We start from the raw sequence: 11539 nt of genomic DNA, 5'->3' as shown, positions 1-11539 counted from the left end.
AAAAAAAAAAAAAAAGGAAAAAGAAAAAGAAAGAAAAGAAGTAGAGCCTCCAGATGCAGACAGAAAACCTGGAATCTGGAACTTTGAAGAGGAAACCTGAAGCAGCAAACTTAGAATGTGGGGCTTCCAGAACATGGAACTCGGAGGCCGCCACCCTCAGTGGTCAGTGGGGAAACTGAGGTGTAGGAGGTGGGGAGTTCGTGAGCCTTGATGAGCAGCAGTGGGCACACAGGTGGCCCTGCTGAGCCGGGCAGGGGTGAGGACCCTCCCCACAGCCTGCTGGGTGCCTGACCTTGGGCATGTCCCCTCTCCAAGCCTCAGTTTCCTCACCTGTGAAGTGGGTTGTGAGGATGAGATGAGACAGTGCGCATCATTTGGGAGCTCAGGATCACCAGGAAGTCAGCGGCCTTGCTGAGACCCAGCTCCTGGCCATGCAACTTCCAGAGCTGCCCTCTCACCTTGTGATGGGGGTGGTTTTGTTGCTGTTTCCAGTCTCTCTCTTTCCCCAAAGTCGAGGTGCCTTTGAGCGCTTGCGCGCCTGTTTCTGGCACGACCAGGTGGGAAAGTTAGGTAGTGGATGGGTAGGAAGAGATGGGCGATGGTCTCACAGTGCTGGGCAGGGGGCCCAACGCCTACAGCCCTGAGTGGTATCCCCTGACCATAGGTGGGGCCTGCAAAGTGTCCCTGCTGGAGACGATCAGGTCCTAACACAAGAGCCACAGAGGAGTACGGCCTTTCCCTGCTGCAGGGTGGCTGCCACCTCGCGCTCACCACTGCCTGTAAATATCCTCCTAACACTAACAAGATGGTACCCCATTGCCTTGGGACCTTCATTGTCACCCTCAGGATTCAGAAAGGACGAGAACAGGTTGAATGAGGGGATGCATTCAGTGGGTCATGTTTACTGAATGCAGATGCTGTGGGGAGGAAGATGTGGCTGCCACTGTAAGAGCATCAGTACTGTCACCCGCCACCCCCCGAGAAATAATCCAAACCGTGAAGCAGAGATAGCCCCGCAGGTGGCTTAGTGCCTAGACAGTGACCTGGCTCGGGGCTGGCATGGACCAGGGCAGAATGCCCCGGGCAGGCAGAATTGGACAGAGAGTAACTGGGAGAGGAGAAGAGACAGGGTGTGTCCCAGCCGAGGGCAGGCTCCCTGGGCACGCAGATCCCAGCCAGCTATGTGCTTGCTCTGTCGGGACCACCCCAGCAGGAAGCTAATCGTGAGGCTCAGGTCCCCAGATCCCAGGGGCAGTGCTGCCACCGTGCCACCCAGGGGCTGCAGGCTGCAGGCAGGTGTGGCCTTGTCACCTCCCTTGGTCCCCACAGTGCCAGAACCATGTTCAAGCTCACTCCTTCGCCCAGCAGTGCACCTGCAGTGCCAGGCATGAGGCGGTGCACACACGGCCGCAAGGTAAGGTTCAGGCGCTGGCGGGGAGGATCCTAACTGCTGAGCCACTCTTCCTTTCCCACTGTCTCCCCATAACTCCTCCCAGCTGTGAAGGTGGGGCTCATTCCTGCACCTCCCCTCCGCCACCACACCCATTGGTAGGGGCCCTTAGGATTCACATAACTAAGCCGCCTCACTGGGGTGTGACAAGCCCAAGATGGCAAAGCAGGCAGTACTAGAACTGTGTGGGCACTTTCGTGAGCCCCAGACCAGGCCTGAGAGCCCTGAAGCATTGACTGGATGGTGTGGGTGTATGGATTTGGGGTGGTCATTTATTCATTCAACAAACTGAGGGTGAGCACCTCTTTTGTGTGGGCCTCAGGGCTTGAGGCTGAGGACTCAGGGGCGTTGGACACCACAGCCCTTGTGTGGGGTGAGGGGTTCTCGGGGGCAGGCCAGGGTCAGGGAGACCTGAAGGAGTGCAGCTCAGCCGAACCCTCCAGGGACAGGAACGGGGATTGGAGGGCGAGATTACACAGAAACTTCTGTGCCTCCTTGGGAGACTTGGACTTTCTCCTGAGGGCAGCCGTTCCAAGCTGGGAGGGGCAGCGTCAGATGTGGCTTTTGTTTGACTCATGGGGGCTGGGTCCGGGGCCTACTGAGGAATCGGCTGCCATTCTGGTGAGCAGTGGGCTCGGGGATGGAAGATTCAGGAAGTGTGGGCAGTGGGATGGGCAAGGCTCGGAGATGGGTGGGGAGGGGCCCAGAAGGGGTGCGTTGGGAATCCTGAAGTTGTCAGCGTCAGTCCCTTGGTGTCAGGCTTGAGTTACAAGTTACCAGTTCAGGTTGTTGGGACGGCCATTTGAGAGTTGCACCTTGTTTACCACAGAGGGTCTCAGGACAGAAAGCCAGGCCTGGTGTGGCCCAAAGCCCATGCCCACTGCCCTCCTTGCTGCCCAGCCTGGATTGCCCCCGCCGGGTCTGCACCTTGCTGTCCCTCACTCCACCTGGCACCCAGCCGCCTGAGCATGCAGGCGTGCCCACCACCTGCTGCCTTGTACACACGGGTGGGTGCCGGGGGAGCACCACCCACTCCCACTGCCTGCGACTCTTGGACTGGACCTCCACCTGCCACCCGGTGCATGGGGGCCTCTGCCAGCCAACAACCCCTCCTCTGCCACCCAGGGTACAACACCTGAGACAAAGTCCCCAATGCTAGAAAAGGCCCCAGAGGATGAGGAAGGGTGGGGCGTGCCCTCCCCTCCATTCCCCCTGCTTGGCCCGCCAGGCTAGAGATGGAGCTGAGGCTCTGCACTGAAGTGGGCCTTTGTATGTTGTCCCCAGAGGATGGCAAGCCTGGGTGGGAGGGGCTGGCACTGCCGGGGCTGCCGGGCAGGGTGGCGCTGATCTCAGCAGGGCAGGGGCTTTCTCTGAGGCCACTGGGCAGGGAGCGCACATGTCGGTCGTGAGAACTCTCAGGCTGGGCCTGCACCCCCAAACCAGAGGATACTTGTCCCTCTGAGTCTTTCGCCGTGTCTCATCCGGGCTCCTGCGTCTTTGGACTGTTCCATCGTCATCCAGCAGCTGTCTGTGCAGTGCCTGCTCCGGGGCAGGCCTTGTCCTGCGGGGTGGAGAATAGTGGTGACCAAGGCCTGTGGTGACCCTGCTCTCCTGTGGCCGAGCCAACGGGGTGAGGGCAGGGGAGACATAAACAATGAAGGGGGATCGCCTCCGCAGGGATGAGTGCTGCGAGGGACAGCCTGGAGAGAGGCCCTGGGGGCAGGGGCAGCACTTCAGCCAGCTGCTCAGGAGCACCTTGGCTGGTGGCATCAGAGTGAGCAGGGACCTGAGGAAGGGCGTTCCAGGCGGAGGAATCAGCTGGTGCGAGGACCCTGGAATGGGGCCACACCTGGGGAGTGCAGGAGACAGGAAGGTGGGAGTGTGGCTGGAGCCTGGGGGACAAGGGAGGAGAAGTCAGCAGAGGTGCAGGCGTCAGAAGGTCGGATGGGCAGGGCCCATGGCGTGCAGAGGAGTTGGGGTTTTATTATTAGTGTGATGGGGCCACGGGAGGGCTTGAGCAGAGAGATGTGGCCTAATGGGGAATTGGCGGTGCCCCTGGCTGCTGCAGAGGCAGGAGGGAAGCCAGTGAGGACCTGGGGCATCAGAGGAGGCAGAGAGAGGTCCACCCTGGGAGCATCGGGGGAACAGTGCCTGCAGGCCTTGCTGCGCCTCTGCTGGGCACATGGTGAGGCCGCACCCAGCTCAGAGGACTGGCCTGTGTCAAGGCTCTTTGGATGTTATTCCTTCTAATCTCCTCGGGGTTGGATGGCCTCACATTACTGACAGGGGCATCAAGCCCAGGGTATTCAGTGACCTGCCCAAGACCACCCAGCGGGGTTGGGAAGGGGCAGGATTTAAATCCACCCCATTTTGAGGGTAGACTCCAGAGAGTTGTGGTCCCAAAGCAGCCCCCACCCCTCGCCAACTGCTGAGAGATTGGGGGTGGGCAACCAGGACAGCCCAAGGTCCAAGAGAGCCCTCCCGCAGAGGCAGAAGCACTTAGCCCAGCCCCCTTCCGTCTGGCTGTTCCTCGGCCTCCTTTGTTATCTGGCGATGGCCACCCCACACTCAGACCAAAGAATGGCCTGGGAGGCGAGGCACCCCGTCACCAGGAACCCTGGGTGTGGAGGAGGTGGGGGGCATTCTGACCTTTGAAGCCAGGGCAGGGATCCTTTGAGCTGGCAACCCTCCCTCCTCTTGTTCAGATGGAGCAGGGCAGGTTATTTGGGCCTGTAAGGCGGAGTGCACTAGGAGGTGGGGAGGAAGCAGAAAGCCCGAGGTACAGGGGTCTCGAGGATTTATCCTGCTGGCCTCAGTGGTCCCATAATGACGGGGGCTTAAGCCTTTGTGGAGGGGCCGGCAACACCGGCCTGTTGATGAATTAGAGGAAGCTGTGTTTCTTCCTCTAACCGAAGCTCTGTTAATAATTAATCATCTGCCCAATTAATAATTACAGGTTTGAGCAGCCCCCATCCCACTCCAACCTCCTCCTTGTTCCTCCTGCCTTCGCCCTCCTGGCCCCCACTCCTACCCCCACCCCTCCGGCCATCAATCGCTGCCGGCCTTCCTCTGCAGAGATGGCAAGGCCCCTGTGCCCTTGGGAGTCCATCTGTCCCTGACACACACACACACACACACACACACACACACACATACACACACACACACACACACACACACACGGCATCGCGTGTCATCGGTTCTATTCTTTCCACAGGAGCCTCTCAGCAGCCCTCCCAGGCAGTTGCCACCCCGTCTGACAGAGACACGAGGCATAGGGGCAGACATTCATTCACTCATTCTTCCACTGGCTGCTATTGCGCCGTTCTCTGTGCGTCAGCCACCACCACGAGCAAGACAAGCAAACAGGAAATACCTCTCCAGGCTTAGGGGACAGCGTGGGGGAACTCCTGAGCAGGCTGGGCTGAGGGCAGCCCCCCAGGGAAGGCAAGGGCTAGGGAGAGGGAGGAGTCCCTGGAGGGTGAGGCATTGGAGGCGGGGCATTGTGTGCAAAGTTCCCCAGCGGCAGGAATGCTCGAAGCTCTGGGCTCAGCCTCTGTCCAGGGTATGGTGTGATTTATGTCTTCACCCTCAAGAGGGACATTCTCCACACGGGGGAATGAATGCCTTGCTAAGGGCTTGGAGCCAGCAGTACAATAGCTGTCTGGCCATCTCCTCTGGGCAGAATCCAGCCTCTGCCCCCACTCCCAGGGAGACACTAACTCCTCCCAAAAGGCTGTGGACTGCTAGGGCCCCTTGCAGGGGAGGCCGAGGGGGTTCAGGCTCCCTGGCCCCCGCCCTGTCCCTATCTGGTACTTTGTCAGAGACTCGGGGCCTGCCGTGCAGAGAGTTTATTTCTGAGCTCTTCCGTATGTATTGTGTTCCTTGGTTTCCTGTCTTCATCCCACTGAGAATGTTCGGCAGCCCCTCTGGGAGTCTGGGCGAAGTTCTTGGGGACCCTCCCATCCCAAGAGGGAGCAAGGCGAGGCTCACAAGAGATGGACATGCATTTTGCTGAGCGCTTGGCCCTGACAGGCTCTCCACCTGTAAACCACAGTGCTCCTACCTCCTCGAGCACCTGGCATCTAGGAGTGGCTCTGGGAAGGTGGGGCTGCCTCTCACTGCTGCCTGGTTACGTGTTTTACAAAGGAGGAGACTGAGGCTGGAGAGGTGAGGCGACCTAACTGTGAAGAGGTGGAGCCAGGAAACCAGCCCAGATGGAGGGCGGGGCCGGCACCTGTCGGGACAAGGTCGGCTCCCCCTCGGTCACCTAACTGACACCTGGGCTCAGCCTCTAGGGAGGAAACTGCTGCTTTACAGCCATGAAAGCCAGGCAGAGTTGGGAGCAGGTGGCTGCAGAGGGGACTAGACACTGTGCCTCGAGGCAGGTACAGGCCAGGTGAGGGCAGGGAGGTGGCAATGGCTGGGAGGGGCCCAGGCAGGGGTCTGGCAGCTGCAGTGCAAGCTGGTGTCTTGGTGGTGTGGGCCACAGGGTAGGGTCAGATGCATGTCACTCACAGGGAGTGCCAGGGCTTGTCACTTTGACTCTCTGAATGTTGATTTTCTCCTCTGAAATACAGTGGGAGGCAGATGTCTACCTGAGGTTAGAAAACAGCTAAGGCAAGGGCCGGGCGCGGTGGCTCAAGCCTGTAATCCCAGCACTTTGGGAGGCCGAGGCGGGTGGATCACGAGGTCAAGAGATCGAGACCATCCTGGTCAACATGGTGAAACCCCGTCTCTACTAAAAATACAAAAAAAAATTAGCTGGGCATGGTGGTGCGTGCCTGTAATCCCAGCTACTCAGGCTGAGGCAGGAGAATTGCCTGGGCCCAGGAGGCGGAGGTTGCGGTGAGCCGAGATCACGCCATTGCACTCCAGCCTGGGTAACGAGCGAAACTCCACCTCAAAAAAAAAAAAAAAAAGAAAACAGCTAAGGCACCGAGCACAGCCCGTCAGAGGGCAGCTCTGGGGGAGGCCTCAGATGTGCTGTCCTCTCATTTCCCCCCTCTTAATCCTGTGTGTGCTGCTATCATAGAATACCTGAGACCAGATAGTTTGTAAACAGCAAAACTATCTCACAGATCTGGAGCCTGGGAAATCCAGGGTCCAGGAGCTGGCGTCTGGCGAGTGCCCTCATGCTTTGTCATCCCATGGCAGAAGGGCAGAAGCATCCACCCACGGAGAGGGGCAGGGCTGAGCCCATGATGTTATCAGGAACACGATAACTAGCCCACTCCTACAGTAACAGCACAAATACCCCCATGAGGGGGGAGCCCTCATGGCCTCATCACCTCTTAAAGTCCACAAGTCCACACCTCTCAACACATCTACACTGGGGATTAAATCTCCTACACATGAACATTGGGGGACACATTTTTCAGAATACCCTATACGATTACAGGCTGGCAAGGGGAAGCTGTGGGCACAGGGGCTTGGGCATCCCTGGGTCTGTGGCCAGGCCAGGTTAGCTGGAGGCCAGGGTCAGGCAGACAGCAGCAAACAAACTCCCCAAGGAGGCAGTGCAGGTGACATGGGACCCCTCCCTTGCTTGTCTGCAAGTTCCGGGTGATCGCGGCTAGAGGAAAATAATGTGGGTGATTCGCGGCTAGAGGAAAATAATGTGGGTGAGGGGATGGGAGTTCAGGGGAGGAGGACGGGCGGACAGCCTGGATGGAGATGGGCCAGCATGGTGTGGGCAGGGGGCAGATGGATGTGGAGTGCCAGCTCCAGGGTAGATCAGGGGAGGAGTGTGCGGTGTCAGGCAGGAGCCAGGGCCTCTGGAGCCTCTTGGAGCCTGGGCCTCACCTTGGAGGTTTCCTGACGTTTTGGACCTTGTGCCTTCTTCAAGCTGGAGACCCCGACACGGCACACTGTCCAAGGTGACCTGTTCCTGTTGGAATTGGCAGCCGTGGGAAGGGCTGCCCTGGGTCCCCTTGGCCTTTCTGGAAACTTTGGGCTCTGGGAAACATTATTGCAGCCTGGCCTTGCAGTGTGCCACCAGGATGCTCACATGGTTTCAAGCTGCTGAGAGGGGCTCAGGTGGTTGGCAGGATGGGCAGCTGCAGCTTTCCTGGGCAGCTGATCTAGTCACCTACAAGAGCTGGAGAGCCCTGTGACCTGAAAATGCCAGGCCCATGGGCTCCTGATAACGATGGGGGTGAGAGGGGCCCTTGCCTTGGGCAAGGCTGAAGGCAGCAGCCTGGACTTTGCCCCTGAAGCTTTGAGAAGCCCTGAGGCTGCAGGTGGGTGTGGACCCTGCTGCCGTCACCTGCTGCTATGAGTCTGAGGCCCTGTGTGCCTGTGGGGGTGGAATGAAGTGAGGCCAGTTGCGCTCCAGCCTTCACATCCCCTCAACCCCCTCACAGCCCGGGGCACCTTCCCTGCACCTGGCCCAGCCCCCACGGGTTCCCACCACCTCCCTCAAAGGGCCTCTCTTCATGAGGGCGGACCCCTCCCTGAGAGATAAAGAGCCCTGTGCCTGAAACGCCTCCAACAGTACTCATTCGTCTGGCTAATCCCAAACATTCACCGAATGTTTGCTCTGGACGCTTGGGGCAGGAGCCACTGCCCACTTCTGGCCTGGCCTGTTCTTCTGGGGCAATTTACACCTCTCCATTCCAGGCTCTGTGTGTAGGAGGCAGCCAGAGCCCTCAGGCTCTTATGAAATGTGCACAGGCACCACTAGTCCCAGGGGGGACAGCCGCCCTCGGCCCCCTTCCCCCTGATGTCCATATGCTCCCTTCCCTGCCTGGGCTAGGGGCTGAAGATCCCAGGTGGAAAAGCCCAGCCCAGCGCCCCTGCATCTCTGGAGTCAGAGAGACCTGGGTTCTGCTTGTGGTACGGCCTCCACCAAGTCACCCCCTCGTCAGGGCCTCCGCCTCCCTGCTCGTGGAGTGAGGGATGGCTTCACAGCAGGCCTTGTCAGACTTTTTTTTACTATAGAAGTTTTCCTTCAAACAAAATCTTGCAAGGAACTCAGTGTCTGAAATTGAAAAGCTGGGATCATCTTGTGTTTTGGGGGGCGGGTCCCTGGGCTTTGTTTTCTTTCTCTTTCCACTCCACCTCTCTCTTGGGTCCTGGGAGACCTGGAGGGGAGTTCCAGGGACCTATCTGGGAAATAGCTGTCCTCAGTGCCCACAGGACCAGGTCCATGGGTTATAACTGTACATCTGTATATCAGGCCCTGAGGCCTGCCTTTAGCCCGCCTCCCCTCCCGAGGTCTCCTTCTGCCAATCACCTGCCTAATGCCCCTGCACCCAGGTGTCAGGCTGCCCCCCAAAGCTGCATCCCTCCCTCCTATGGTTACCCAGTGCTCTATGAGCCCCTCTCAGCTGGGACCTCGGCATCAGCTCACCACTGCCCCGTCCCTGGCCCTTTCTTCGTGGCCCATCTCCCAGGCTGGGCGCCTGGGATGCTCCCTTGTTCCAGCTCCATGGCTCTCCCCATGAGTGTCCAGGGTGCTGGTGCGGTGGACCTGGTTGGCTTCCTGCCTCCTGCCCTCCCCATTCAGTCTAAATTGCACCACCTAATGCAATAGCCACTAGAGCATGTGGCTATTCAAATTCAAATTAAATTAAATTAAGCCGAGTATGGTGGTGCTAGACTAGTCCCAGCTACTCGAGAGGCTGAGGTGGGAGGATTGCTTGAGTCCAGAAGTTCATTTCCAGCCTGGGTAACATAGTGAGGTCTCGTCTCTAAAAAACGAAAGCATAGGCCGGGCGCAGTGGCTCATGCCTGTAATCCCAGCACTTTGGGAGGCCGAGGCGGGTGGATCACGAGGTCAAGAGATCGAGACCATCCTGGTCAACATGGTGAAACCCCGTCTCTACTAAAAATACAAAAAATCAGCTGGGCATGGTGGCGCATGCCTGTAATCCCAGCTACTCAGGAGGCTGAGGCAGGAGAATTGCCTGAACCCAGGAGGCGGAGGCTGCGGTGAGCCGAGATCGCGTCATTGCACTCCAGCCTGGGCAACAAGAGTGAAACTCCGTCTCAAAAAAAAAAAACGAAAGCATTACGGAACAGGCCTCTGGGGATGAGAAGCTGATGTCCTGGGTGGACCAGTGACCAGTGTGGGAGGGGCGGAGTCCCAGCAGGGGTAGATCCAGCTTTGGGAACCAACTTTCCCAGACGCTTGCCGACCACTCTGTGGGAAAGTTCTCAGGCAGCCTGCAGGGGCCTGGGATCAGCTGAAGGGGATGGGTTTGGAGGGGGGAGAGTGATGCCTGCACAGGGGCTGGAGGTGGGGGAGGGGGATTTGCCATGGAAAGGGCTCCTGGGGGTGAGTGTTGGGCTGAGCCTTTGTCAAGGCCTCCACCCTGGAGCTGAGCCAGCAGAGTGTGGGGCTGACTCTGTGGAGCTGAGACTCTCGTGGGTATTCTGGTGGACTGGGCACCCTGTCTTCCCTGAACCCTGCCTGCCTAAGCCAAGAACTGCTCCCCTTGTAGTTCTGTCTCTCCTCCCTCGACCTAGTTTCTTCATCCATGGGTGGGCACAGCAGACACTGTCCCACCTGTCACATGGTGAATGGGATTTGCAAGGATTTGACTCTGGTCATCCAGGGAAGATGGAGTCTTTGGCCAGGCCTGGCCCCGAAGCACACTCCTTCCCTCTGAGCCTGCCAGGGAAGCAGAATTCCCAGGGGCTGGGTGTCATGGTCCACTAGGCCCTCCCTCATCCAGGCCACTTGTCTTTGGCCTGAAGAAGAATCCCCAGATCTGCAGTCCACCTGCCAGCAGCTGCAGGACGTGTGGGGAGTCTCAGTTTCCGTCGGTTTCATTCCTATCTGCTGTGTGTGGCTGAGTGAGTGGCTTAACCTCTTGAGGCCTCCATGTCCTCATCTGCAAAATGGAGACACGCATAGCTGCGTCCCCGATGTCCACCAGTAGCTGGGATGAGACGTCAACTGCAGAGTGACCACTTTGTGTAGGTTTGTGTTGTGGATGGGTGTCAGTCACAGGAACAAGTCAGATGATGAGCAGGGAGGACAGCACAGCAGTAGTTCTTTCTCCAGTCTCGCCGGGACTCCAGGATCAGTCATGTTCTGCAGCCACCTCTTCTGCCCGTCTCCCCTTGTGGGATCCTGAAACCTCATGCTGCATTTAGTCTCAGAGTCCAGGGGATATGCTTACTGTCTTCTGACCCCTGAGATGCTGACTCGCTCTGCTTTACCCCAGGGAAGGAACCAGTAGCAGAAGTTCCAGGGAAACTGATGAAGGTCAACAGAAGAAAGAATTTCTAGCAGCCCAAAGGGACTGAAATGGGAAGCCTTTGGAAGTGGACATGCAGAGGCCAGCTGTGCACTTGCAGGGGCACTGGCCTGAGTGAAGGCTTGGACCAAATTCTTAGTCACGGGCCTCTGGACCAAGGAGAGGAGTCTGCAAGCCTCGGCTGGGCTCCAGATTCTCCAGAGTCTGGCCTTAGGTCCTGAAAGCCTGGTGAGTTACTGAGAAAGGCCCCACAGACTGGCGGTGCTAGTCAGGGTTAAGCAGCCCCCCAGCTGACCCAGCTCCCTTTGTACCTTAATAAAGGGGTCTTTGTTACCTTTCTTAAAGGTAATAAAGCCAGTCAGGAGCAAGGCCTGGTACGTTCAGGGGATCATCTGCATTTGGTTATCCAGCAGGAAACCCAAATGGAAGGAAAGAAAGAAAAACACGCATTTATAGAACCTCTGCTAATGGCCAGGCCCCCTGCAGAATGCTTTGACACCATGGCTCAGCCAGGTCTCCCACAGGACTGCATAACAGAGGGTGACATCTTCCTTTTACATCGGAGAAGACTTAGGACCAGACAGGCTAAGTAACTTGCCAAAGGGCACACAGCAAGTAAGTCATGGCACTGGGATTCAAACCAAATCCTCCAGACTTGCAGTAACAGTAGAGCCGGCCGGGCGCGGTGGCTCAAGCCTGTAATCCCAGCACTGTGGGAGGCCGAGGCAGGTGGATCACGAGGTCAAGAGATCGAGACCATCCTGGTCAACAGGGTGAAACCCCGTCTCTACTAAAAATACAAAAAATTAGCTGGGCATGGTGGCGCGTGCCTGTAATCCCAGCGACTCAGGAGGCTGAGGCAGGAGAATTGCCTGAACCC

General features: G+C 58.0%; 2 protein-coding genes across 7 annotated transcripts in view; one reads left to right on the top strand and one right to left on the bottom strand.

Annotated features, from left to right (window-relative positions):
• Positions 1-11539, top strand: part of MGAT3 (beta-1,4-mannosyl-glycoprotein 4-beta-N-acetylglucosaminyltransferase) — a 37437-nt gene that overhangs the window by 12063 nt on the left and 13835 nt on the right. Inside the window, exon 1 of one of the 3 annotated variants that reach the window (XM_017544576.2) lies at positions 5756-5838. The exons of 1 other annotated variant lie outside the window; for it this stretch is intronic. The gene's annotated coding sequence lies outside the window, so the exon portion shown is untranslated. Of the gene's footprint in view, positions 1-5755; positions 5839-9655; positions 10888-11539 lie in introns of those variants that run through there. One more of the 3 variants, XM_017544575.2, reaches the window with a different exon arrangement.
• LOC108315296 lies at positions 1705-7654 on the bottom strand. 4 transcript variants are annotated; one of them, XM_037744375.1, is made up of 4 exons: positions 7461-7654; positions 7256-7340; positions 5969-6048; positions 1705-3299 (listed from the first exon to the last, which is right to left on the bottom strand). In XM_037744375.1, coding segments are annotated over exons 1-4 (861 nt in total). In that variant the 5' UTR covers positions 7463-7654; the 3' UTR covers positions 1705-2605. The 4 variants fall into 4 exon arrangements, 1 of the variants encoding a protein (XP_037600303.1); XR_005202823.1 differs by having other exon boundaries at positions 1705-3011; positions 7256-7654; XR_005202824.1 differs by having other exon boundaries at positions 5969-6019; positions 7256-7654.

The sequence above is a fragment of the Cebus imitator genome, unplaced genomic scaffold (genome assembly GCF_001604975.1).
Source record: "Cebus imitator isolate Cc_AM_T3 unplaced genomic scaffold, Cebus_imitator-1.0 Scaffold170, whole genome shotgun sequence".
NCBI lineage: Eukaryota > Metazoa > Chordata > Mammalia > Primates > Cebidae > Cebus > Cebus imitator.
Note: the sequence above shows the minus strand (reverse complement) of the source record. Positions and strands in the feature narration are given on the sequence as shown.